Source organism: Mauremys mutica, chromosome 4 (assembly GCF_020497125.1).
Source record: "Mauremys mutica isolate MM-2020 ecotype Southern chromosome 4, ASM2049712v1, whole genome shotgun sequence".
NCBI classification, from domain to species: domain Eukaryota; kingdom Metazoa; phylum Chordata; order Testudines; family Geoemydidae; genus Mauremys; species Mauremys mutica.
The window spans coordinates 10735444-10759100 of record NC_059075.1 but is presented as its reverse complement, the minus strand read 5'-3'; the positions used below and the strand labels follow the sequence as shown (position 1 = coordinate 10759100).

Below are 23657 nucleotides of genomic sequence, written 5' to 3'. Positions count from 1 at the left end.
GCCTTAGATTGTGCCTTTTCTTATCCATTGCACATGAATATTGAAGTCATCAAGACACTCTAGTCTATGATTTTGCATAGTGATGCAGAGATCAGTCAAATGCTATAAAATGTAAAAACACACTTATAGATCTACTAAAAGGGACATCAGACACTACTATGTAAGTTGTTTGCTTACTACAAGTGTTTCCCACTGTATTTCTTCCAGCTGTTAAACCTCTAACTCTGGATTGCTATTAGAGCTTTCAAGGTAGTTACAACAACAGAAGAATGGTCCTATTGGCCTTGAAAGCATGACATCAATCCAAGTGTTAACTCTTGGCTTTCTGCATAGCCATATCAAATCACCTGGCAACAGGGAATCTCAACTGTTTTAGACACTAGCAGTAAGACCTATAGGCTTGAAGCTTTTATTTCTTGTATCAATCGGGCTTAGTGGCACAGGATAAAGATAATCCTGAGATTAACACATTTGTGTTGATAAACATATTTGTACTACATTTATATTCTGATATTCCATTCTCTTTGTAAAATGACATGCAGTGTTCTGTTACACAGAAGTAATTCTACATATTAAATGCAGTAAAGCCATTTAAAAAAATCTCTCAACATTTTAAAAAGTAAATTCAGCATTTGCTAGAGGCACTAAATTCACTCAGGACTATGATACTTTAAAACAGCAGTATACTGTCCTTATGGATGTGGCAGGAACTACCTTCACTATCCAGTCTCCATGCCAATTCAAATCTTTTGCCTTTGAGACTATCAAAAAAAAAAAGTTAATTGTAATGATTTTGGCCACATGGGCAATTATCCATTAGGAGATAAGTTGACCATTAAGTCATTTGACAGAGTCAGAGGACAATTATTCTGTATCTACACTAGATTTGATCTACCAATTTAGAGGTGAAAGGTTCTGGATTTCATTACCATTTCTCTGAAAGATTTAGTTCCCCCACCCAGTGTCTTTCTTTTGGAAGGTCATGCTACTAAGTATCAGTTTGCAGATTAAAAAAACCAGGAGTACTTGTGGCACCTTAAAGACTAACAAATTTATTTTAGCATGAGCTTTCGTGAGCTAAAGCTCACTTCTTCGGATGCATAGAATGGAACACACAGACAGGAGATATTTATACATACAGAGAACATGAAAAGGTGGAAGTATGCATACCAACAGGCAGAGTCTAATCAATTGAGATGAGCTATCGTTAGCAGGAGGCAAAAAAACTTTTTGAAGTGATAATTAAGATGGCAACCTATCCTTAAAGATGATCCCTCACTCTCACAGATCTTGGGAGACAAGCCAGTCCTCGCTTATAGACAGCCTCCCAACCTGAAGCAAATACTCACCAGCAACCGCACACCATACAACATAGAACCTATCCTTGCAATAAAGCCCGATGCCAGCTCTGTCCACATATCCATTCAAGTGACACCATCACAGGACCTAATCACATCAGACACACCATCAGGGGCTTGTACACCTGCACATCTACCAACGTGATATATGCCATCATGTGCCAGCAATGCCCCTCTGCCATGTACATTGGCCAAACCGGACAGTCTCTACGCAAAAGAATAAATGGACACAAATCTGACATCAGGAATCATAACATTCAAAAACCAGTGGGAGAACACTTCAACCTTTCTAACCACTCAGTGACAGACTTGAAGGTGGCAATTTTGCAACAAAAAAACTTCAAAAACAGACTCCAAAGAGAGACTGCTGAACTTGAATTAATATGCAAACTAGATACCATTAACTGTGGTCTAAATAAAGACTGGGAATGGTTGGGTCATTACACCAATTGAATCTATTTCCCTATGTTAAGTTCTCCTCACACCTTCTATGGGCCATCTTAATTATCACTTCAAAAAGTTTTTTTGCCTCCTGCTAACGATAGCTCATCTCAATTGATTAGACTCTGCCTGTTGGTATGCATACTTCCACCTTTTCATGTTCTCTGTATGTATAAATATCTCCTGTCTGTGTGTTCCATTCTATGCATCCGAAGAAGTGAGCTTTAGCTCACGAAAGCTCATGCTAAAATAAATTTGTTAGTCTTTAAGGTGCCACAAGTACTCCTGGTTTTTTTTGCGGATACAGACTAACACGGCTGCTACTCTGAAGTTTGCAGATTGTTGCTTCCATTTTGTTTTAATACTTTATGAGCTCTGATTTAGAGAGCTATAGGATATAGTTTGGGACACATACATGAAACATGCTAGTGGCTACAAACACTGCTGTACTGTAATGCTGAAGTACTCCTGAAAGTCAATCATAACTTTTCCTGCTGATAACCTGTCAGACAGCCTCACTGCCCACGATTTGTTATTAAAAGCTATAAGTCACCCATTCATTGATCCACTAGTGTCTACTTAAGATCACTTTGAAGATTCAAAAAGCTTCAAAAACAGACTCCAACAAGAAACAGATGAACTTGAATTAATATGCAAACTAGATACCATTAATTTAGAATTGAGAGACTGGGAATGGCTGAGTCATTACACAGATTGAATCTATTTCCCCATGCTAAGTATTCTCACACCTCTTGTCAACTGTCTGAAATGGGCCATCTCGATTATCACTACAAAAGTTTTTTTTTCTCCTGCTGATAAATTGCTCATCTTAATTAAATTAGTCTCTTAAGAGTTGATATGGCTACTTCCACCTTTTCATGTTCTGTATGTATATATCTCTCCTTACTATATGTTCCATTCTATGCATCTGAAGAAGTGGGCTGTAGCCCACGAAAGCTTATGCTCAAATAAATTTGTTAGTCTCTAAGGTGCCACAAGTACTCCTGTTCTTTTTGCAGATACAGACTAACACGGCTGCTACTCTGAAACCTGTCTTTAAAGATGGTGGGCCAAATTCTCTGATGATGTAAACAAGCGTAGACCCATTGACTTTAATGGAATTTTACTCAATGACAACGGAAGAGAATTTGACCCTACTACTTTAAACAGAACATCGGAAGTTCTGCTCTACTCTGAAAAATAAAGCCTTCATACTCAATAAATACATTCAGGGTCATCATTGCTTTATAGTACGTGTGACGTTATTGACATGAACTATGACCATATAGATCATTGTTGCAACCAGGGTCCTATGTTTGCACCAGGTCTTTTATAGAGGAGGTCAAATGGGTTGTCTATGGAAAGGTTGTAATTTGCTGGTTATGATTATGCTGTCTGTATGTGTGTATCATTTTTGTATTTGAAGTTATGAATATTGGCTATGTACTTGTATCTCAATGTGTTTGATTCTAAGTAGCCTCAGTGAAGCATTTGGTCAGCTTCTTGAGAAAGGACTATTCTCAGTAAGTGCCCAGTCAAGAAACTGACAATGGACTTTGGGAGACGCCAATCTACATCTGAGATTTTCTAGGAACGTTTAAACACTAATGTAAACAATGGCGTCGGCCTGCAAGAAGCTGAATCATTCAAGGGCATGAGACTTGCCCAGGTGGCTACAAACTCCATCTTGTTGCTGTGACTTTGCACAGAAGAACAAAGAGGTTTCTGCCCATAAGAAAGAATATAAAAGGCCCTGGGAGCCTCTCCATTTTGTCTTCAGCTGGCTCAAGAGATGGCCTCTCCACCCAAAGAGATGCCTGAAAGAAACTGGAACAAAGGACAGTAACTACGGGGGTATGAGTGATTGCTGGACCCAGACTAGGAAGGAGTCCAGTCTGTGAAAGAAGCTTATTGGAACATCTCTGGGGGTGAGATTTCATCTGTAATCAGTTTCTTAATGTACTAGGCTTAGACTTGCATGTTTTGTTTTGTTTTGCTTGGTAACTTACTTTGTTCTGTCTGTTATTACTTGGAACCACTTAAATCCTACTTTTTATATTTAATACAATCACTTTTTGCTTATTAATTAACCCAGAGTAAGTAATTAATACCTGGGCAAGCAAAGAGCTGTGCATCTCTCTCTATCAGTGTTATAGAGGGCGGACAATTTATGAATTTACCCTTTATAAGCTTTATACAGAATAAAATGGATTTATTTGGGGTTTGGATCCCATTGGGAGTTGGGTGTCTGGATGCTGGAGACAGGAGCACTTCTTAAGCTGTTTTCAGTTAAGCCTGCAGCTTTGGGGCATGTGGTTCAGACCCTGGGTCTGTGTTGGGGCAGACTGGTGTGTCTGGCTCAACAAGGCAGGGTTCTGGAGGCCCAAACTGGCAGAGAAAACAGGCTCAGAGGTAGTCTCAGCACATCAGGTGACAGTCCCAAGGGGATCTCTGTGACTGAACTCGTCACAGAGGGGACAGCAGGCTCTGCAAGATTGCCACTGTGAGGGAAATCCTCAGCCAAAGTAGGGCTGTGTGCTCAGCTGCCTCTCCAATGGATCAGGACCTCAACATTGGGCCCCTGCCCCACGAGCCTCCCCAGCTGCACCTTCCACACCAGCTGAGTCGGCTGCGTAACCTGCAGCCGGTCTGCCTCTGAACTGTGCCTAGGAAACAGCTGTACATGCTCATGCTCCATACCCTTCACTTCAGAACCCTCGTGTCCTGCTCCGACACCAAGTAGCAGGACCTCTTACCACCCGTGGAGAGTGATAAAAACAAACCTACTTAATGATGATACCCCATTTACAATTACATTTTGAGACTGATCAGTTATCCAGCATTTAATCCATTTAATGAATTCCAGGTTAATTTTTTCTCTCTCTAGTGTTTTGATCAAAATGTTGTGTGGTACCAAGTCAAATGCCCTACAGAAGACTAAGTATATTACGTCAACACTATTACATTTATCAACCAAACTTGTAATCTCATCCAAAAAAAGATACCAGGTTCGTTTGACAGGATCTATTTTCCATAAATCCATATTGATGGCATTAACTGTATGAAACTCCTTTAGAGAGACAAGGTGGGTGAGGTAATATCTTTTATTGACCAACTTTTGTTTGTGAGAGAGACAAGCTTGTTCAAGCACTCTGTGTAAGATCAAAAACGTGTCTCTTTCACCAACAGAAAACCTTTTCTTGGATATTAGGAAAAACTTTTTCACTAGAAGGGTGGTGAAGCACTGGAATGGGTTACCTAGGGAGGTGGTGGAATCTCCTTCCTTAGAGGTTATTAAGGTCAGGCTTGACAAAGCCCTGGCTGGGATGATTTAGTTGGGGATTGGTCCTGCTTTGAGCAGAGGATTGGACTAGATGACTCCTGAGGTCCCTTGCAACCCTGATATTCTATGAAAAGATATTACCTCACCTAGCTTCTCTCTCAAATATCCTGGGACCAACACAGCTACAGCTTAACCTCCTTTAATTCTTTATTAATCAAGTCCCATATAAGCAGCTCCATTATCTTGCCCAGGGTCAACATCAGGCTTACAGGCCTGTAATTACCCAGGTCATCCCGTTTACCCTTTCATTAGCTTTCTTCCAGTCTTCTGGTTCTGCAACTTCCGCAGTGTTCCAAGACTTTGGCCATGTCTACACTTACGGTGCAGTATGGGGTATGTGTAGCTACACAATGCAGTGAAACACAGCCTGTGTCCACACTTGTCACTGCAGTGTTTAGCTACATGCAGCAGTGAAAGGCTTCGGCAGCTCCCCACTGTGGCAACGAAAGGTTCCAGCAGTGGGGAGTAAATGGGGAAAGGCTTCCGCAGTGGGGAAGCAGCAGAACACTACACTGCTATAAACAGAAGGGTAGATGTGGGAGGTGTATAGAAAGGGTAGATGTGCTTGGGTGTATAGAAAGCTGTGTAGGGCATACAGTCAAGAATTCAGGCACACAGGGCATTCTTTTCTACGCTATTCGCCCAAGCTGTCTCTCACCATCCACACTGCTATTTATACCTATGCTAGCTGGGTGCACAGTGTCTGCACTCTACACACTGCCTTAGTGCAGATGTACTCTTTACTGAAAATCAACATTAACAGTCCAATGCACACTTGAGCTAGATCTTGGAAAACTCCTGGATGTAAGTTATTCTGACCTGCTGATTTTAAAAGGTCTAACTTTAGGAGCTGCTGTTTAACATCCTACTGTGATCCTAGTACAGTGGAAAGAGTGGTATATGATATGTTTTTTCCAAACATAGAACAGAAATATTGAACATTTCTGCCTTTTCTGCATTATTATTGAAAGTGGGGAAATTCCAGCTCCAGCTGTCAAGAAAGGCCTGATTTTGTTTATAAAAAAATTCACTGTTGAGATTCACCAAAGTGAGAGAAAATAAAAATGGAAAAACTTGTATGGCACTGTAACTTATAGCTGGATCTGTGGACAAAAACCCAGAACAGTACATCTCCTTAATATTTTCCTGTTTTATTAGTTTTCGTGGAAAAGCCCATTCTTCCATTTCAATTTATTCATAATGGGCAGTGCTAATTTGCTATGGCACAAAAGTACATTAATAGCAAAAACTACACTTCTCGTTAATCACTAAATGGAAGTAATAAGAATTCATGCATCACTAGATTCCCCTGGGAGAACTTTAGATGGAGCAAGAATAGAAAATGATTGGAGCAGAGGGTATTTACATTTGGATAGTTAGGCCATTTCCTCTCCTCATTGTGTCAACAGAAAGAAAACCAAGTGCTGAACACTTTTAAGTGCTACAGACTGAACAAAGGCATTTAATAACTCAAAGTAGGATGATTTAATTACTGTTAAGATAAACGTGCGTGGCCTTGACAAGAAAAGATTGTGCAAGTTTTTTTTCCTCAGCCTAGTGACCCTATGTACAGAAATTCTTTATTTTTTATATAATTACTAGGGCTGTCAAGCGATTAAAAAAAGTAATTAATCACACTGTTAATAATAGAATACTATTTATATAAGTATTTTTGGATGTTTTCCACATTTTCAAATATGTTGATTTCAATTATAACACAGAATACAAAGTGTACAGTGCTAACTGTATATTTTTATCATAAATATTTGCACTGTAAAAACAAAAGAAATAGTATTTTTAAATTCACCTCATACAAGTACTGTAGTGCAATCTCTATCATGAAAGTTGAACTTACAAATATAGAATTATGTACAAAAAATAACTGCATTCAAAAATAAAACAAAGCCCACTCATCCCTACTTGTTGGTTCAGCCAATCGCTCAGATAAACAAGTTTGTTTACATTTGCAGGAGATAATGCTGCCTGCTTCTTGTTTACAATGTCACCTGAAAGCGACAACAGGCGTCCGCATGGCACTGTTGTAGCCAGCATTGCAAGATATTTTCATGCCAGACGCATTAAAGATTCATATGTCCCTTCATGCTTCAACCACCATTCTGGAGGACATGTGTCCATGCTGATGATGGGTTCTGCTTGATAACGATGCAAAGTAGTGCAGACCAATGGATGTTCATTTTCGGCATCTGACTCAGATGCCACCAGCAGAAGGTTGATTTTCTTTTTTGGTGATTCGGGTTCTGTAGTTTCTGCATCGGAGTGTTGCTCTTTAAGACTTCTGAAAGCATGCCCCAAACCCCGTCCTGATCAGATTTTGGAAGGCACTTCAGATACTTAAATCTTCGGTCGAGTGCTGTAGCTATGTTTAGAAAGCTCACATTTGACAAAACGCAAAGTAGGTACCAATCTGCAGTGAAAGTGTTCTTAAAACGAACAACATGCTGGGTCATCATCCGAGACCGCTATAACATGAAATATATGGCAGAATGCAGGTAAAACACAGAGCAGGAGACGTACAATTCTCCCACAAGAAGTTCAGTCACAAATTTAATAAACACATTTTTTTACTGAGCGTCATCAGCATGGAAGAATATCCTCTGGAATGGTGGCTGAAGCATGAAGGGGCATACAAATGTTTAGCAGATATGGCATGTAAATACCTTGCAATGCTGGCTACTAAAGTGTCATGTGAATATCTGTTCTCACTTTCAGGTGACACTGTAAATAAGAAGCGGACAGCATTATCTCCCGTAAATGTAAACAAACTTGTTTGTCTGAGCAATTGGCTGAACAAGAAGTAGGGCTGAGTGGACTTGTAGGCTCTAAAGCTTTACATTGTTTTGTTTTTGAGTGTAGTTATGTAACAAAACAAAAAAATCTATGTTTGTAAATTGCACTTTCACGATAAAGAGATTGCACTACAGTACTTGCATGAGGCAAACTGAAAAATACTATTTCTTTTGTTTATCATTTTTACAGTGCAAATATTTGTAATAAAAATAATATAAAGTGAGCAGTGTACACTCTGTATTCTGTGATGTAACTGAAATCAATATATTTGAAAATTTAGAAAAACATCCAAAATATTTAATAAATTTCAATTGGCATTCTATTATTTAACAGTGTGATTAAATCTGCGATTAAAAAAACTTAATTGTGATTAATTTTTGAGTTAATCACATGAGTTAACTGCGATTAGTCGACAGCCCTAAAAATGACATTAAAAAATAACCTACGTTAAGAGAATGTTACTGTTGCAAAGTCAAGCACTCAAAAGTTAGACAATGCCAGAAATAAGGCTGCCTGTGCATCCTCAATTCAGCATCCTTGTTTTATGATGAAGTCTTTAATTACAAGATCAAATATTATTTTTTCCATAGGACCCCTGCCTCCTTGAAGGCACAGTTCTCATCCCTGGCTCTCACCCATGTTCCTATTCCTTGCCCCACCGTCTTCTGCCCCCGTTTTGCTCCTGCCTCTCCCTTCCTTCTCCCATCTCCTGCTACCAAGTACTCCCTTTCTACTCCAACCCCTTTAACTCTAGTTGTATTCTGGGCCTTAGTGTTTCTTAATGCTCCCAAATACATTGCATGTGCCATTTTTACAGCTGCTATGGTATCTGTATGGAAAATAAACAGTGGCAGAAGGGTAAGGATGTTTAACAGATACTGGCTCTGGTTAAAAAAGATAGCCTGTTCAATAGGAAGAGCAACTCTAAATATGGTCATAAGAATTCTATAGCACAAAGGTAACACTTAACAAAAAGAGTAGAAGTGGGGTTGCTTGCAGAGGCTGCATAACAAGTATACTATTTTAATAAGCTGAGTCTTACCTGAAACATATCTGTATCTTTATCATGTGTATACTCCACAACAACTGTCTGGTTTCTGGATAACGTATAAGAGATACTGTGCTGACCTTTACAGCTGATGGCCTGTTGAATAAGAGAACAAAAAGATATTTCCATTGCACATAAGCTTACTGTTAAACATTATATTCAGACTAATTTCACTATATAAACACCTGACAATAATCAGGAAAAAGAACAGTGTACTACAAACATTCTATTACAAAGCTGAGTAAATCAACACACAAACAAAACCCCTTAGTTCTTACAATGGCTTTTCTGATTCAAGAACTGTATCTGTTTGCTCCCTGTGCATTTTAGGACTATAAGTGTAACTAATATTTGAGAAATTTAGATTCCCCAATCTATCAAATTTGTTTTTGAAATTTCATCATGAGCCTAAAATTACTACTCCTCAGAACCCCGCCACCCCATCTTCCTTTGCACACACAAAAAACAGAAAAAGTAGACATTTTTTTTTATTAAAAAATTGATTTTATTCCATTTTTAGCAAGAATTATCTAAAGCTTAAATAGCATCAGCGATTCACTGTTTATATACAAGTTTAAAGTAGTAACTCATTTGAAACAAAATGATTTTTAAGCTTTCTGATTTTGCCAGAATAGCATTACATTGAATATACAACATAACCATTACAAAAAAAAATATGAAAAAACCAAGTCCAGCAGATAACGGGATAATACATTAACTGCATATATGTTCATAAGAGTTTCTAAGGAATATCCAATGCAAATAATACTTAATTTTCATAACACTTTTCCGCCTCATATATCAAAGCACAAAGTACTAAGAAGTTAATTTCTCTCTAACTTTCAGAAGGGGGTACTAAGGCAAGTGAAATACCAACTAAACTATCATCAGTGACACAAGACCATTAGAATCTAATAATTACATCTTCAAAAACAAAACAACCAACCAGCCAACATTAACTCATTCCAGATGAATTTTAGTTTTTAAAGATAGAACAGTTTGGTTCAAGTTATTGAGATCCGCATAGTCTGCAGAATTAATATTCAGCACGCAGATGCATCTATATAAATAGAATTTCTGCAGCACAGAGTACATGTAAAAATATAATGGAAATTTAAGTGTGTTAAAAATGCCAAGTTCAACATTGTCACAACACTACAAGATGATGCATAATTAATTATATCAACCGATGTTTAAAGAGATAGTCTATCACACTAATGATTTATTCATATTTCTCTTGATCTACAAAATGACAAGTATCCAATATGGAAAGGGATAGTTAAATTGAGCAGCTTGGTATACTTTTCTTTATTGCTTCAGATAAAACAATTTTCAGAGACTTTATTTCACTGAGACATTCTAACTGATCCCAAAGCAATACAGTTCATTTCTTAAATGAATCCCAAAAAGCTTTTTGGAGTACCATTAAAGGCCTGAGAAAGCCACAAAAAACAAGGAAACAGCAAAGTAACATTTCAGACTGACAAACCTTTAAAAAAAAAAACACTATTGTAAGAAAGAAGAAATGTTTCCCATTGTTCCAGGTGAAGATGTTTAGCCGTATTTCAGTTTCCTGGAATATAATTTACAACATTAAAGATGTTACAAGATTTCAGGCTATGATGTTTTGTTTTATGAATTTAGCTTCAATGGACAAAAACTGGACCATTTTTAATTATGAATGTATACATGCACAGTGATCACTGACAAGCTAATTCCTCCATAGATTTATGCAATCTATCTCACATAATTATAACTGCTATAGTGTATAAATAAATGACAGAAGTTCCATGCATTTATAACTTTACATTGATCAGAACTGTCTCACCATTTGTTGCAGTCACCTGTTATCTATTTAGGTCCCATCTTGCCACTGAAGTCAATGGGGCTCTATACAAGTCAGCAGTCTGCCAGCATATCAGAAAATGCAGGACTGGGCCTTAGATTGTAAACTGTATAGGGCAGGGACAATCTTTTACGTTTTGTACATATAACACTTAGCACAATAGGGTCCTGAGCCCTGACTATGGTCTGTGGGTGCTATTGTAGTAGAAATAATATAGTGAAACCAGCATATGTAATATAAATCATACAATTTTTAAACATAGAAAGCAGCAAAGCTTAATATACATAACCACATTTACAAACATTAAGACAATTTAGTATATAAACACACAGCAAACATTAATGGGGATGGAAAGATTAATTATCAACTCTGAAACCAATTCTGGAAACACAAGTTCTATCCGTCTCAGAGCTAATGGGCACTTTATATAGTGCTGTCTATAACTGAAAGAGAAAATCAAGTGAACTTTTAGCCTACACCATTAAACCAGTGTGATCTTGGTTTTTGCAGCATACCATTCTATTGCTGTCGACGTAAATAATGTTTTCTACGTCTGTAACATACTATGGATCTTTACAGGTATTAATTATGTGGCACAGATTGCATAAATCTAATTAAAAATTTTGGCTCCCTTAACATGTCTAATCGTTATTAGACTGACCTGGACCAATACTTTCTCCGAAAAAAAAACTAGGCCAGGACATGCCTATAAATTATTTTTATCTCCATTTCTCCAGCCATTAGATTAGATTACAGCCCTCACTAGTCAGTAAGCAGTCTAATGCAACCAGAAAAACAAATCTTTTTGATGTATGAGCTGTAATATTAGGCCCTTCATAAATGTCACCATATTCCAATGAATCCTATACCACACGCTTACTAATGCATTACAGCTTTAACTCCAGTACTCTCAGTTGATTCCCGATAGCAATTTACTAGGTGACCTAAACTGTAGATGCCTTATTTTAAACCCATATACTAGCTATTTTAGAAGCTGGTTTACCTGAAATGACTTTTAGATTAACTCCTCATAACCTATGCTTTAGAAACATTCATTAATATTGCCAAAGGCTGTCATTTAAGAAATGAAAATCACATTTGAAGTAATGTATCTAGCAATGGATGCACCTTTTGCAATCTGTTATGTCAGCAGGGTTTTTCTCCCCCTTCCATTGAAAAACTGGGTTTAAATAACATGAATTTAGCAGTGTATTTCCTGGTACTGCATAACTGCTTTTCAAAATGCTAAGAAATTGTTCAAAAGTGTACAAGACGACATACTTCGCTCCAGTTCAAAGAAATTTCATATGCATTTTTATTACTTGCCTTGGAAAGCAATTGGCCACTAAATAAAACTGTAAAGTCAAAGAATTAAATATCTGTCATTTGTTTCTAGCAGCACCCAGTGTATCGGGCACTGTATAAGCACAGAAAGGTACAGACCCTACCTAACAACTTGCACTAAGAAACAAAAGACAGAGAAACAGTGAGGGTGGGGAAAAGACAGGAAACAATCAAGTAAGATGGTCAGGTGACAATCTTTCACTGCCAGATTATGAAAAGTTTTAACATCACCATTAAATAAAAAGTTACACAATCCCAAATTACTCCTACAATCATGTCACAGTATTGCCAAATCCCAAAGCCTTCCAAAAGACCCTACAAAAAGTCATGAGACTGTTTTAAATCTTGTTATTTTAAAGCCAAACGTACTTCAATTTGATTAGTTTTATTTGCCTTTGGGTTTTTTTGAGCCTTTGAGGTTTGTGCTTTCAAACCACGAAAGATGGTTTATTTCATTTTAAAAAATAAACACAGTTGAGATTGTGACGTAATTGTACTGCTCCAGGAGCTGGCGTTTTGAGAAAACACACTAAATATCACAAGTTCTGTGATAAAATTGCAAAAGTTGGCATCTGATTTAATTCATTACCCAAAAACTTCATTAATGCAGCACCTCAACACCTCCTGGAACATCAACCACACCTATAGTTAAACCTCTGAACACCAGGAAATAGAGAGACTTAGAGGTGCACATGAGCCCTGCAACCTTAATTCTGCCCCTGGGAGCTGGCAAGAGTTACTTGAGGGGGTGTAGGCTAAGTTTGTTTCTGCCAGGGCTGCCCTACAATAAGCAGACATCAGGAGTAATTAAGTAATGTGCCATTTTACGTGCTGTGGTGTGTCCCACAATTGTATTCTCTCATTTGTCTGCATGCCCTCCAACTGCCCTACATTGTGTTAGGGACAGCTGTATTGACTGGTGCAGGGATTACTTGCAGCAGGTTGCCATAGCGCATGCTGAAACATGAAGAAAGGTGCATCTGCCCCCAAAGAGATCATGGACGGCTCATTTCTGTGGGGAAATACGTTGGTTGTGGAAGTAGAACACAGCAGCCTGTTTGCCATGGAGATTTGCAGCAGTTCGTGCACTATAGCTCAGAGGCAAGGGCACGTGCTGTTCCAGAGGGAATCCTTAGGACAAGAGGTGCTAACATTGGGCAATTCTGGTTTGTGAAAAGTAGGTGAAGTGGTTGAGCACAGACTCGGTGTAGCCCTTGGGGTACGTCTACACTGCAGCTGGAAGCAAGCTTCCCAACCTGAGCAGACAGACTTGTGTTAGCAGGGCTCACGCTAGCAAACTAACAATAGCTGTGTAGACATTACAGCTTGGGCACTGCAGCTTATGTGGCTGGGTGGGCTTCAGCCTCTGAGCCACAACATCTACACAGCTATTTTTAGCATGCTAGAGTGAGCCAGGCAAGCACAAGTTTACCTATCCAGGCTGCAGGGCTTGCTCTCAGCTACAGTGTAAACATGCCATGCAGTGTTCACGGAGCCTGCCCTAAATAGAACGTTTGCTTTAGTGAGGACGCAGTTTGAAAGGTTTTTCCTACTCAGCTGTGCAAGTAGGCCAGTACGCTCTAGTACACCGTGCCAGCAAGCTATTTATAGCCGGTACGGCATCCCGGAAAGACAGCAGCAGAACGCCAGCAGTTGCTCTGGCGGCCGTACCGCCCCCAGCTTTGCCTCCCCCAGCCCTGTCTCTGGCAGAGCCACTGCTGTAGTACAAGGACAGAGACATAGCTCTGTGCCTGGAAGGGCAGCGGGGAAAGGAGCAGAATGCCAACAGCTCCTCTGGTGGCTGTACCGCCGGCCTCCAGCCTCATTCCCCCCCCACCCCCCACCCCGTCTCCAGCACAGCAGGACTCAGGCGGAGGACAGAGCCCCCCCACCCCGGGTAACATGGGATAGATGTGGGATGGGGACGGGGAGAGCATGGGGACCCCAGGCTGGGCGGTGAGGAGTCACATGGAGGGTCACCTGCCCTCCTTGGCTGGTGCCCACCTCCCCATACTGATGAGACATGGGTTTTACTTGCATCCCCTGTTCCTACTATACCGTGTGCTGCATCCTGGAGTGCTCTATATTGTCTGGAAGGGCAGAGTGCTGTGTTGTCTATCAGGGCAAGATGGGACATCTCTCAGAGGGAAGAATTCAGGTTGTGGGGTGGAGCTGATGTATACCTTCTGGAGAGGTACAAGGCAGTGCCGGTCAATCTTAACTTTAATGCTGAGTTCTGAGGTAGGGAATTTCCTCCTTTTGATGAAATGGTGGTAGTGCAGGAGGTACAACTGGTACATACCTTTGGGTACGGGGGCTAAAGGAACACATCACTGCTACTCAGCTACCAACTCTGCCCTCTTTCTGGTGCCTCCATGACTCCCATACTGCTCTCAGGGGCAAGTGGAGGAAAGAAGTGGAAACCAACAGGCTCTGAGGAGCACATCTACCAAATAGATGCAGCAAGGGGGAGTGGAGTGGAGCCCCAGATGCTGTATTCCACTTTGAGGATTAGAGGGAAGGGGTTCTGCAAAACCTTCCAGATCATGGGAGAACTGAAGAGATATGAACGAATCCAGTCATCCCTATGGGTTCTCTTCCCCTACAGTCTTCGCCCCTATTATGGAATACCCATTTTCAAGACAATCTAGCTATGCATGTTTTTTTAAAGCAATTTGACTATGGGCTCCTTGTTGGGAGGCGGTCCTATATCTGAGGAATTCCTTGACTAAATGACCCAAAGTTTACACCCAAGTAGTATTCCCCTACCCCTACTCCTCCTGTGACATACAAATATTTATAAGAATCTCACTATCCATGCATGTGGATTTTAGAATAAATTTATTAAAGTCAGCCCCTTATTAAGAGTGTGTTAGTCAAGGGGTACTCAGTTAAATAACCCCACCAACACCACTGACTATCCTGGCCCCCAACCTTGGTAGCACAACCACTAGTATGGTTGCATCAGCATTTCCATTTTGGACACAGGTGAAAAAAAGATGTACAAAAATTCTGTTTTGGGATAGATTATTATTTTGAAATGTATATTATTCTCTGTATTAGTGCACAGGGGAGCAGTATCAATTGAAGTTTGATACGACTTTTAAAGAGGGGCACATGACTAAAGTTTTATTTCTTTCGGACCCTTTTTTCTAGGCACTACACCAACTTGAAGGATGAAATTGATAAGTGTGAATCCTTTGTTTGCATAGTGTTAAAGAGAAATAGGGAAAGGAGATTTTAGCTAGTGAACGAGGGATGGTGAAAAAGGTAAGATTAACATATTCCCAATGGCCATGAATCCAAAATTCAGAGCTAGTGGAGATTTTGATACTGGAAAAGGAAATTACAGCAAACGAAATGTTGTCCAAATCAGAACAGAATCTCCTGACCTTTAAAACTAGGAATTTCACTACCAATTATGAGATGGTTTCATATAAAATTCCTTTCAATTCACATAGTCCTACTATTTGTACCTAAAGACTGATGGTTTTCAGTTTTTTATTCCATAGTAATGTAAAAACTAAACATCAATTAGCCAGAATTATTGCTTCTATAGTACTAGACTTCAATAAAGCTGGAAATATATACTGACTTATGATAGCCGACACAAAAAAATTATACTTAATAGCTGTAACCTTTGGCAAGAGAACATTGTCATGGAAACTTCATGGGCTTTGTATGCATGGAGAGGGAGGGGGAAAGTACCCATATCAACCAGAATCTGAGTCTCAGCTGTTTAAAAAAAGTCTCTCCATCTGCTTCCTATTCAGCCACATACCAGCTCTTCTTTTCACCTTATTGCTTTCCTTATAAACAGAACAAGTGAGCGTTTATATTAGCATTATAGCAAGGTCTTTAAGCTTACGGAATTTCAGCCTACTGTGCACGTTATCTGAGTATCCACACTAACACCTCCCGAGCATTTAACCTCTCAGCTGTCAACATTTTCCCACCAACAGCTAAATGAATATCCTGGAACACTCATGAGATTGCCCTCAGTCAAAGGGTTAGCAAATCCAGACAGAAAAAGGAAAGGAAAGGAGATGCCACTAACGCAAATGTAAACAAAACCCAGGTTTTTTTAAAAGTTGCATTTATTGAACATTTTCATGACAAGAAATATTTGCAGAACTAGGCAAATTTGTGTTAAAATTAAATGGGCAAAAAAAACCTGTGCACAAATTTGTTAACTCCAACCGTTACTGAAGAGATTTCAATGTAGCTCATGGTCATTTTTTAAAAGCAAATGATAAATCAGCCTAATAGTTAACATCATTCAACAAATCCCCAATTTGAAACACTGTAAAAGGAAGATATTTTTGCCGTTTCCGGGCCATGTACAGTCTGGGTGTAACTTGCACCAGGGCTACATTTGACTTCCTGTCAATATGGTACAAACGATGCATGGAAACCTATTTTCAAAGAGACAAATGTGGCTAAAAGGGACTTTGAACTACTTTTGTATGAATGTAATTCTGGCAAGGTTGTATTTCCTTAAAGAACAGTATTCAGTATGTACATTGGCCAAACCGGACAGTCTCTACGCAAAAGAATAAATGGACACAAATCTGACATCAGGAATCATAACATTCAAAAACCAGTGGGAGAACACTTCAACCTCTCTAACCACTCAGTGACAGACTTGAAGGTGGCAGTTTTGCAACAAAAAAACTTCAAAAACAGACTCCAAAGAGAGACTGCTGAACTCGAATTAATATGCAAATTAGATACAATTAACTCAGGCCTAAACAGAGACTGGGAATGGTTGGGTCATTACACTAATTGAATCTATTTCCCTATGTTAAGTTCTCCTCACACCTTCTATGGGTCATCTTAATTATCACTTCAAAAGTTTTTCTTCTCCTCCTGATGACAGCTCATCTCAATGGATTAGACTCTTCCTGTTGGTATGCATACTTCCACCTTTTCATGTTCTCTGTATGTATAAATATCTCATGTCTGTATGTTCCATTCTATGCATCTGAAAAAGTGAGCTGTAGCTCACGAAAGCTCATGCTGAAATAAATTGGTTAGTCCCTAAGGTGCCACAAGTACTCCTGTTCTTTTTGCGGATACAGACTAACATGGCTGCTACTCTGAAAAGTATTCAGACTGAATGTACAGATACTACTGTTATAGGGTACTACACAAAGCTGCTGAACTAAATATTCCTTTGGAGTCATCATCAGGTGGTTTCTCATGTAATAGATTCCACTTAAGAAGAACAGCGATAAACTCCATACGATTCAATGGGGCAAGCTCACCACTTCAGGTACCTGGCAATGTATTGCAGTGATTAAGTAATGGATTCTCAGTTCCTTCAAATGTCATGCCTGATATAGCTACTGTGACTGAGTTTGCACGCAAACGGATTTATAGCCCTACAGACCATCTCAGTCTGGTGACTGCAAAACAAGCCTTCAGTGAAACCTCTGGTACGTGGAAGCAATTGGTATTAGCTAGAATTAGGGTTGCCAGAAATCCAGTTTTCGACCGGACCGCCCATCAAAAAGGGCCACTGGAGGCTCTGGTCAGCACTGCTGTCCAGACTGCTAAAAGTCAAGTCGGTGGCACAGCGGGACTAAGGCAGGCTCCCTGCCTGCCCTGGCTCCACACGGTTCCTGGAAGAACTCAGACTGACTTTTCTCTAAATACACAGCTCTCTTCATGATTGGTGTGACATCACCAACAGAATGAATTATGAGCTATCACACCAAAGAAGAGCATATGATCCACAGTGGAACTAGTTGGAATGCTCATAGAGGGAGGAGAGAATTCACTACAAACTGAGTGTACAAGAGATAGGAGGAGATGAGGGTTTAAGACCTGCAGGTCACTGCTGAAGTTTACAAAATCACTGAATAAAAATGAATGACCACCAGCATAACACACTAGGGTTAACTGTGTCAGGAGATCTGTCCTCTGTCTCTCCAAGTATTTCAAATAGAGAAAGAAAATTTTAAGGGCATTAGTCTCTTCCCCCTTTTCCCACTACCAAACCATTTTTTCCTCTCCTTCCATCCTATCAAATGACCTTCTCTCTCCTGTGATGCTGGCAGATCAATTGCCAGCTCATGCCAAGCCCCCTAGACCTCATTGAACACTGACAGATGCGTAAGTGGAAACCAATCTGGTTCACCATGTGTTAGTATTGTTGAGAGATATTAGATTTATAAAAATGCGTCCAGTGTTTAAACTTTATGAAATGCTTATAAGTGGCCGTATACATTAATCTTTCTTATAATATCTGTATCCCAAGTTATAAGGTAATAAAGTGCTCAGTAACTATATAAATAATTTGCTCTGAAACTGTAAACCCAGGTGCCATCTCTTCTCCAACAAAAGAAGGCTCAAACACCAGACAAGCCATTGTGGAACGTCAGTGGGCAAAAGGCTTTGTTGATCGTTCGCCCCACAAACATGAAGAGGAGACATGCACAAATCCTCGTCCTATCAGCTTGAACTCTATGGGGAGGGGAAAAAAATCTTTGTCAAGAAGAAATTATCTCTATGTTGCTTGAACTCAGAGGAGCAAAGATTCCTAGGCATAAGCAAGAGATCCCCAGCTGTTTAGCCTGGTTAGCCCTAAAGGATATATAGAGCTTGCACATTACAGCAACTTCTATTATTGTCTGGAACATAAGACTAACTCATTTGTATATGTTTACCTGCTTTTAATCTTGTAAACAATCCATTTCTTTTTCTCAATTAATAAATCTGCAGTTAGTTTATGATAGGATTGGCTGCCAGCATTGTCTTTGGTGAGAGACCTAGGGTGCACTTGACCTCAGGTAAGTGACTGGTCCTTTGGGATTGGGAGTAACCAGAGCACTGTTGTGATATTTGGTGCAAGGGACCATCTATCACAAAGGCAAGCTTGCCTGAGTGGCAAGATAGATTGGAGTCGTCTGTGACTGCATGTTAAAGCTGTTAAAGTGCTGAGTTCACATTTGATACTTGGCTGGTGAAATCTAAGTATAGAGCTCATAACCGATTTGTGGTTTCTGCCCTGCTTCATCACAGTCTGCCCTCAGGTTGGTACTCCCACTCCCGCAGCCCTCCAGACAGCTTGACATCTCCCGTCTATGTCTACCCAATATCTGGATTATCTTTTCTCCCATTATCCCCTTTTCATTTTTCTCCCCCACACAGGAATATTTATCCAGGCTTGAGACTGGCAACCACATCAAAGTGCAGCAGGCAGAGAATCTTGATTCAAGTAATCAATTTTAATTACGTTTTGCATTTGTACTTTTGAGTTATTTTCCTAACGAAAGGTTAATTTTCATCGGTTGATAACTATTACACCACACTGATCTGAAACTAAATACAGACTTTACACTAAATTGGTGCTTCTTTTTGCTATCCAGGAGGATGCGCTATATCTATACTCATTTATTTAAGCAATTATGGAGCCTTACATTTACTCAGATTCTTAATGTTGATGTATTTTATTTTGTTACAGAATGGTGAAGGATGCATTACTTATTTACTAGATATTAAATATTTTATTTGTGATTTATGTTTAGCTCTATTAGCATATAAATTCAAATTCAATTAAAATGCACAAAACAGATTGTTTTGATAAGCTTTTTTTCTTCTGTATCCAGCACATTTGAGGTAGTTTTGTCAAAGAGTTTATCAAAACATTTACATTTAAAACTGATTTATTAAAAGGAAAAATCTGTAGTTAGTGAATTGAACTGATTGTTTCTGGTCACCAGGTCCTTTGGGATTTTAGAACTAATAGATCTCATCCTCGCTCATGTAGTTTTTCTTCATAGATTGGCAAAGAAAAAGAAGCCTTCTTGCTTTTTCAACTTCCAATTAGTTTCTTAACCTTGAATGAACAAATTATTGTACTGAACTAGTTAAATAAACTAAAATGAGCAGAATACTCTCTGCACCTGCAGAAGAGGCTACTGTTATCAAAAGCTGGTTTAGCATTTCAATGATCTCTAGTTCCACGTGCTTAGCCAGTGACTTCCACCCATTCAGTAGTATGACTTTCTTTAAAACTTGGCAGCAAACATACTGCTTAAGTATTGTTTCATCTTTAAATGACGTTAATAGATTATGGCTTTAATACTGACAACCTATTTTAAAATAAACCCTCTAGTTTAAAGTAAAAAAAAATCAAATTTAAATAAAATCAATTTATTTAATACTTTTTTTTTTATCCTCCCTACCTTCCTTTGGCCTCCGACTTTCTCAGCCTCTCACTCCCTGAAGACTGCAGGGGCACAAGCTACTGCAAATGCCTCAGAAAATGAAGCAGAGCTGAGGGCATGAGCTCCCCCAAAATCAAATTCAGACTGGGGCACAGCTAGGAATTACACATTATTTAACTGAATTGTTAGTCCAAAAGTTTGGAGTTTTCCCTCAGTGAAGCTCTGCACCAAGGAGTGGAGGAGGAGCTGCTTGCTGATGAGGAGGCAAATAAAACCAACCCCCTCCCCCGACAAAAAAAAAAACAACAAAAAGTGAACGATATACAGTAACTCCTCACTTAACGTCGTCCCGGTTAATGTTGTTTCATTGCTGATCAATTAGAGAACATGCTCATTTAAAGTTGTGCAATGCTCCCTTATAACGTTGTTTGGCAGCTGCCTGCTTTGTCCACTGTTTGCAGGAAGAGCAGCCCGTTGGAGCTAGCTGGTGGGGGCTTGGAACCAGGGTGGACTGGCAGCCCTTCCCCCATCAGGGTGTCCCCCTCCTGCTCCTTATTGTTGTGTGTCTCTTCAGAGCGGGGAGAGACACGCAACAGGGCTAATGACGGAGGGAGCTTGCTGGCAGCAGCTGCTATCTCAACTTGCTGATCTACTTAAAAAGGCAGTGTACTTAGAGGGGCAATGCGCGTCTCTCTCTCATACACAGGGTGTAACGTGTCTGTCTCTTTGCCATACTGTCTCCCCTCCCTCCATCCGTGCTGCCCTGTACAGTGAGAGGCTACATTAACAACAATGTGTTAACCGGTGAAGGCTCAGCCGAGTGCTAGTTCATCATTTAGCAGTAAGGCATTCCTTGGGAAATATCCCACCTTCTGACTCTACCACCTCAACCAAGCTTCACAATCATCATTGCTGTGTACAGTATTAAATTGTTTGTTTAAAACGTATACGGTGTATATGTGTGTGTGAATGTGTATATATATATATAAAATATAGTCTTGTCTGGCGAAAAAATTTTCCCAGGAACCTAAGCCCCACCCGCCCATTCACTTAACATAACATTGTAGTTACGTTCCTGAAAAATGCTAAGCGAGGAGTTACTGTACAGGAATCTTCTGGCAGAAGGGAAATCTTGCTACTCTATTGGCATGTCTGGTTCTGCCCCGAATTTGCAAGCAGGCTGAAGTAGCCACCGTAATGGATCTGTGGACCTTAGCACAAAGAAACAGGCAATTTGACTACAGCTACTTTGCATCACTTTGATCAGCACAGGAACTCAGCATTATCATAGCTGGGCTTGGCACAGCAGTCAGTTGTAGCATGGATTATTCACCAAGCTTGTACAAAGACCAAATTCTCCTACACATGCAAAAAAGGAGCAGTTGGTTGGAATGACTAACAGTGGTTCTTCAAGATGTGATGTAAACGTGTATAGCACTTAGGTATATCCACGCCCAGTGCACTGAAGCCTTTGGCCTAGCAGTACCTGTATAGGCGCCTCATAACTGAGTAACTCATTGTCCTAAAAAGCATCTCCTAAAGGAACATTTGTTTTTTCCCTTTTCTCCAAGTAAGCGAGAAGGCCACAGATAGCCACAGGACTTAAGAGGCAACAAAGCAGTTTTTTTGGAGTACTCTTTTACACAGCGATTCCCTAACATTATATGGTAAAGGTTTGCTGGACAAATACTGCCTTATCTGTGGTCTCCTAAAGGGACAGTGTTGTCCTTAGAATAATCCTGTCTCTCCTCCAGGAGGGGCAGGATTTTTCCCTTTAAGGATACACACCTACAAACTCAATACCGTGGCATACACAGCTGTAGTTTGACGATATGGCCCAAAGCTTTGCACCACTACAAGAGTTACTACAATAAGTGCAGTATAGGTAGGGTATACTAACCATACTAACCTGTAGAGAAGACTGATAGCTATTAATGCATAGTATACATCAAGAACAAAGCAGTGAGTGCATCATGAGGGCATGACTGTCCTTAAGAAACATGGATGGCCTCCTCTCAGCATGTGCCAGGCACACACTCACATTAAGTCACCAGTCAGAATCCTCAAAAAAGGGAAGAAAAAATGAAGTGACAATATAAGTTCCTCAGATGACTTCTATTGCCAGAGTACATTGGAGGTTTTGTACAAACTGTGCATGAGCAATGTGTGTTCCAGTGAATCAGCAACATCTATGAGCACTGATAAACCCACCACTACTGGCAGGCAGTCTCAGTATACTAATGAGATGAGAAGTTTCAGATCATTCTGCAGTTTTCAGACACTATAAATTGAATCTGACAGAGTGATTTTATATTAAGACAGCCAAAGACTCTAGTTACCTTAACACTGAGGCCTGTTAAGCAGCTGCCCAAAAAAATCTCTCATGAGAAATAAAAATAGGTATGAACCTACCCTTAACAAAAATAATGATTGTTTACAGAAATAGTTTAATAAAACAGAACTGTTATATATCAAGTGTGAAGGAACTTTTCCTCACACACTCCCAGCAACTCAACTAGATTGTTAAGGCTTTTATCTTAGGAATAAGGCATTCTATGTTGTTACCTACTACTGAAGAAAATTATCTTCATAAAACAAGAAGTCAGCTTCAACAGATTCATCAATTAAACTTAAATCCTATTGAAACTGGTCCTGTCATTAAATAACTGCCAAATTTGACAGTATTTCTTAGTTTATATTTAGATTTGCAAGGATTAATTCTTATTTGTAAAAGTCCATAAATGTTGATTTCACCGTAGGTACACAAACTGACAACTGAAATCTACAAATAGGCAAGATAAAAAATGCTGCTTGAGAAGTTCTGATTTGAGTTTGATTTAAGGATATTTATTTTGTGTATTTTGACATGTGATGTTGACAATTTATACTTTAATGGTTATAAAGCTTTAACTTTTCGAATGCCAATATCTGTCATTAAATACACTGTCTGCCCCAACAATTGTGAACATTTAAAACAAATCAAAAAAATTTCAAAATGCTTAACAAATATCAATGCTATCTGTCAAAATTAGAGGGGAAAAATAAAGCTCAGACTTTGCCAAGCCTATTCATATTACACACTGGGTTAAAAGAGAACTCTCTCAAAAACAGACCAGACTGATACAACAGTTGTTGAATTAAACTGGCGGGTGAAAAATTCAGAGATGATGTAACATGCATCAGTACAGCTAAGCAAGACTTGTGTGGGGCTTTTCAGTTTTCTTACAGAAAGAACCAAAAAAGTTGTCTATTAATTTTAAGGGCCAGAGATAATGAGACAATCAAAAGAAGAAAC

At 39.4% G+C, this 23657-nt stretch overlaps 1 protein-coding gene across 6 annotated transcripts in view; it reads right to left on the bottom strand.

Moving 5' to 3' along the window:
- The window catches only part of PELI2 (pellino E3 ubiquitin protein ligase family member 2), a 135602-nt gene that overhangs the window by 14792 nt on the left and 97153 nt on the right, over positions 1-23657 (bottom strand). For all 6 annotated transcript variants that reach the window (XM_045015664.1, XM_045015663.1, XM_045015660.1 and 3 more), the window contains one exon: positions 8993-9094. In XM_045015664.1, coding sequence (XP_044871599.1) covers positions 8993-9094 — 102 coding nt within the window. The remainder of the gene's footprint in view (positions 1-8992; positions 9095-23657) is intronic.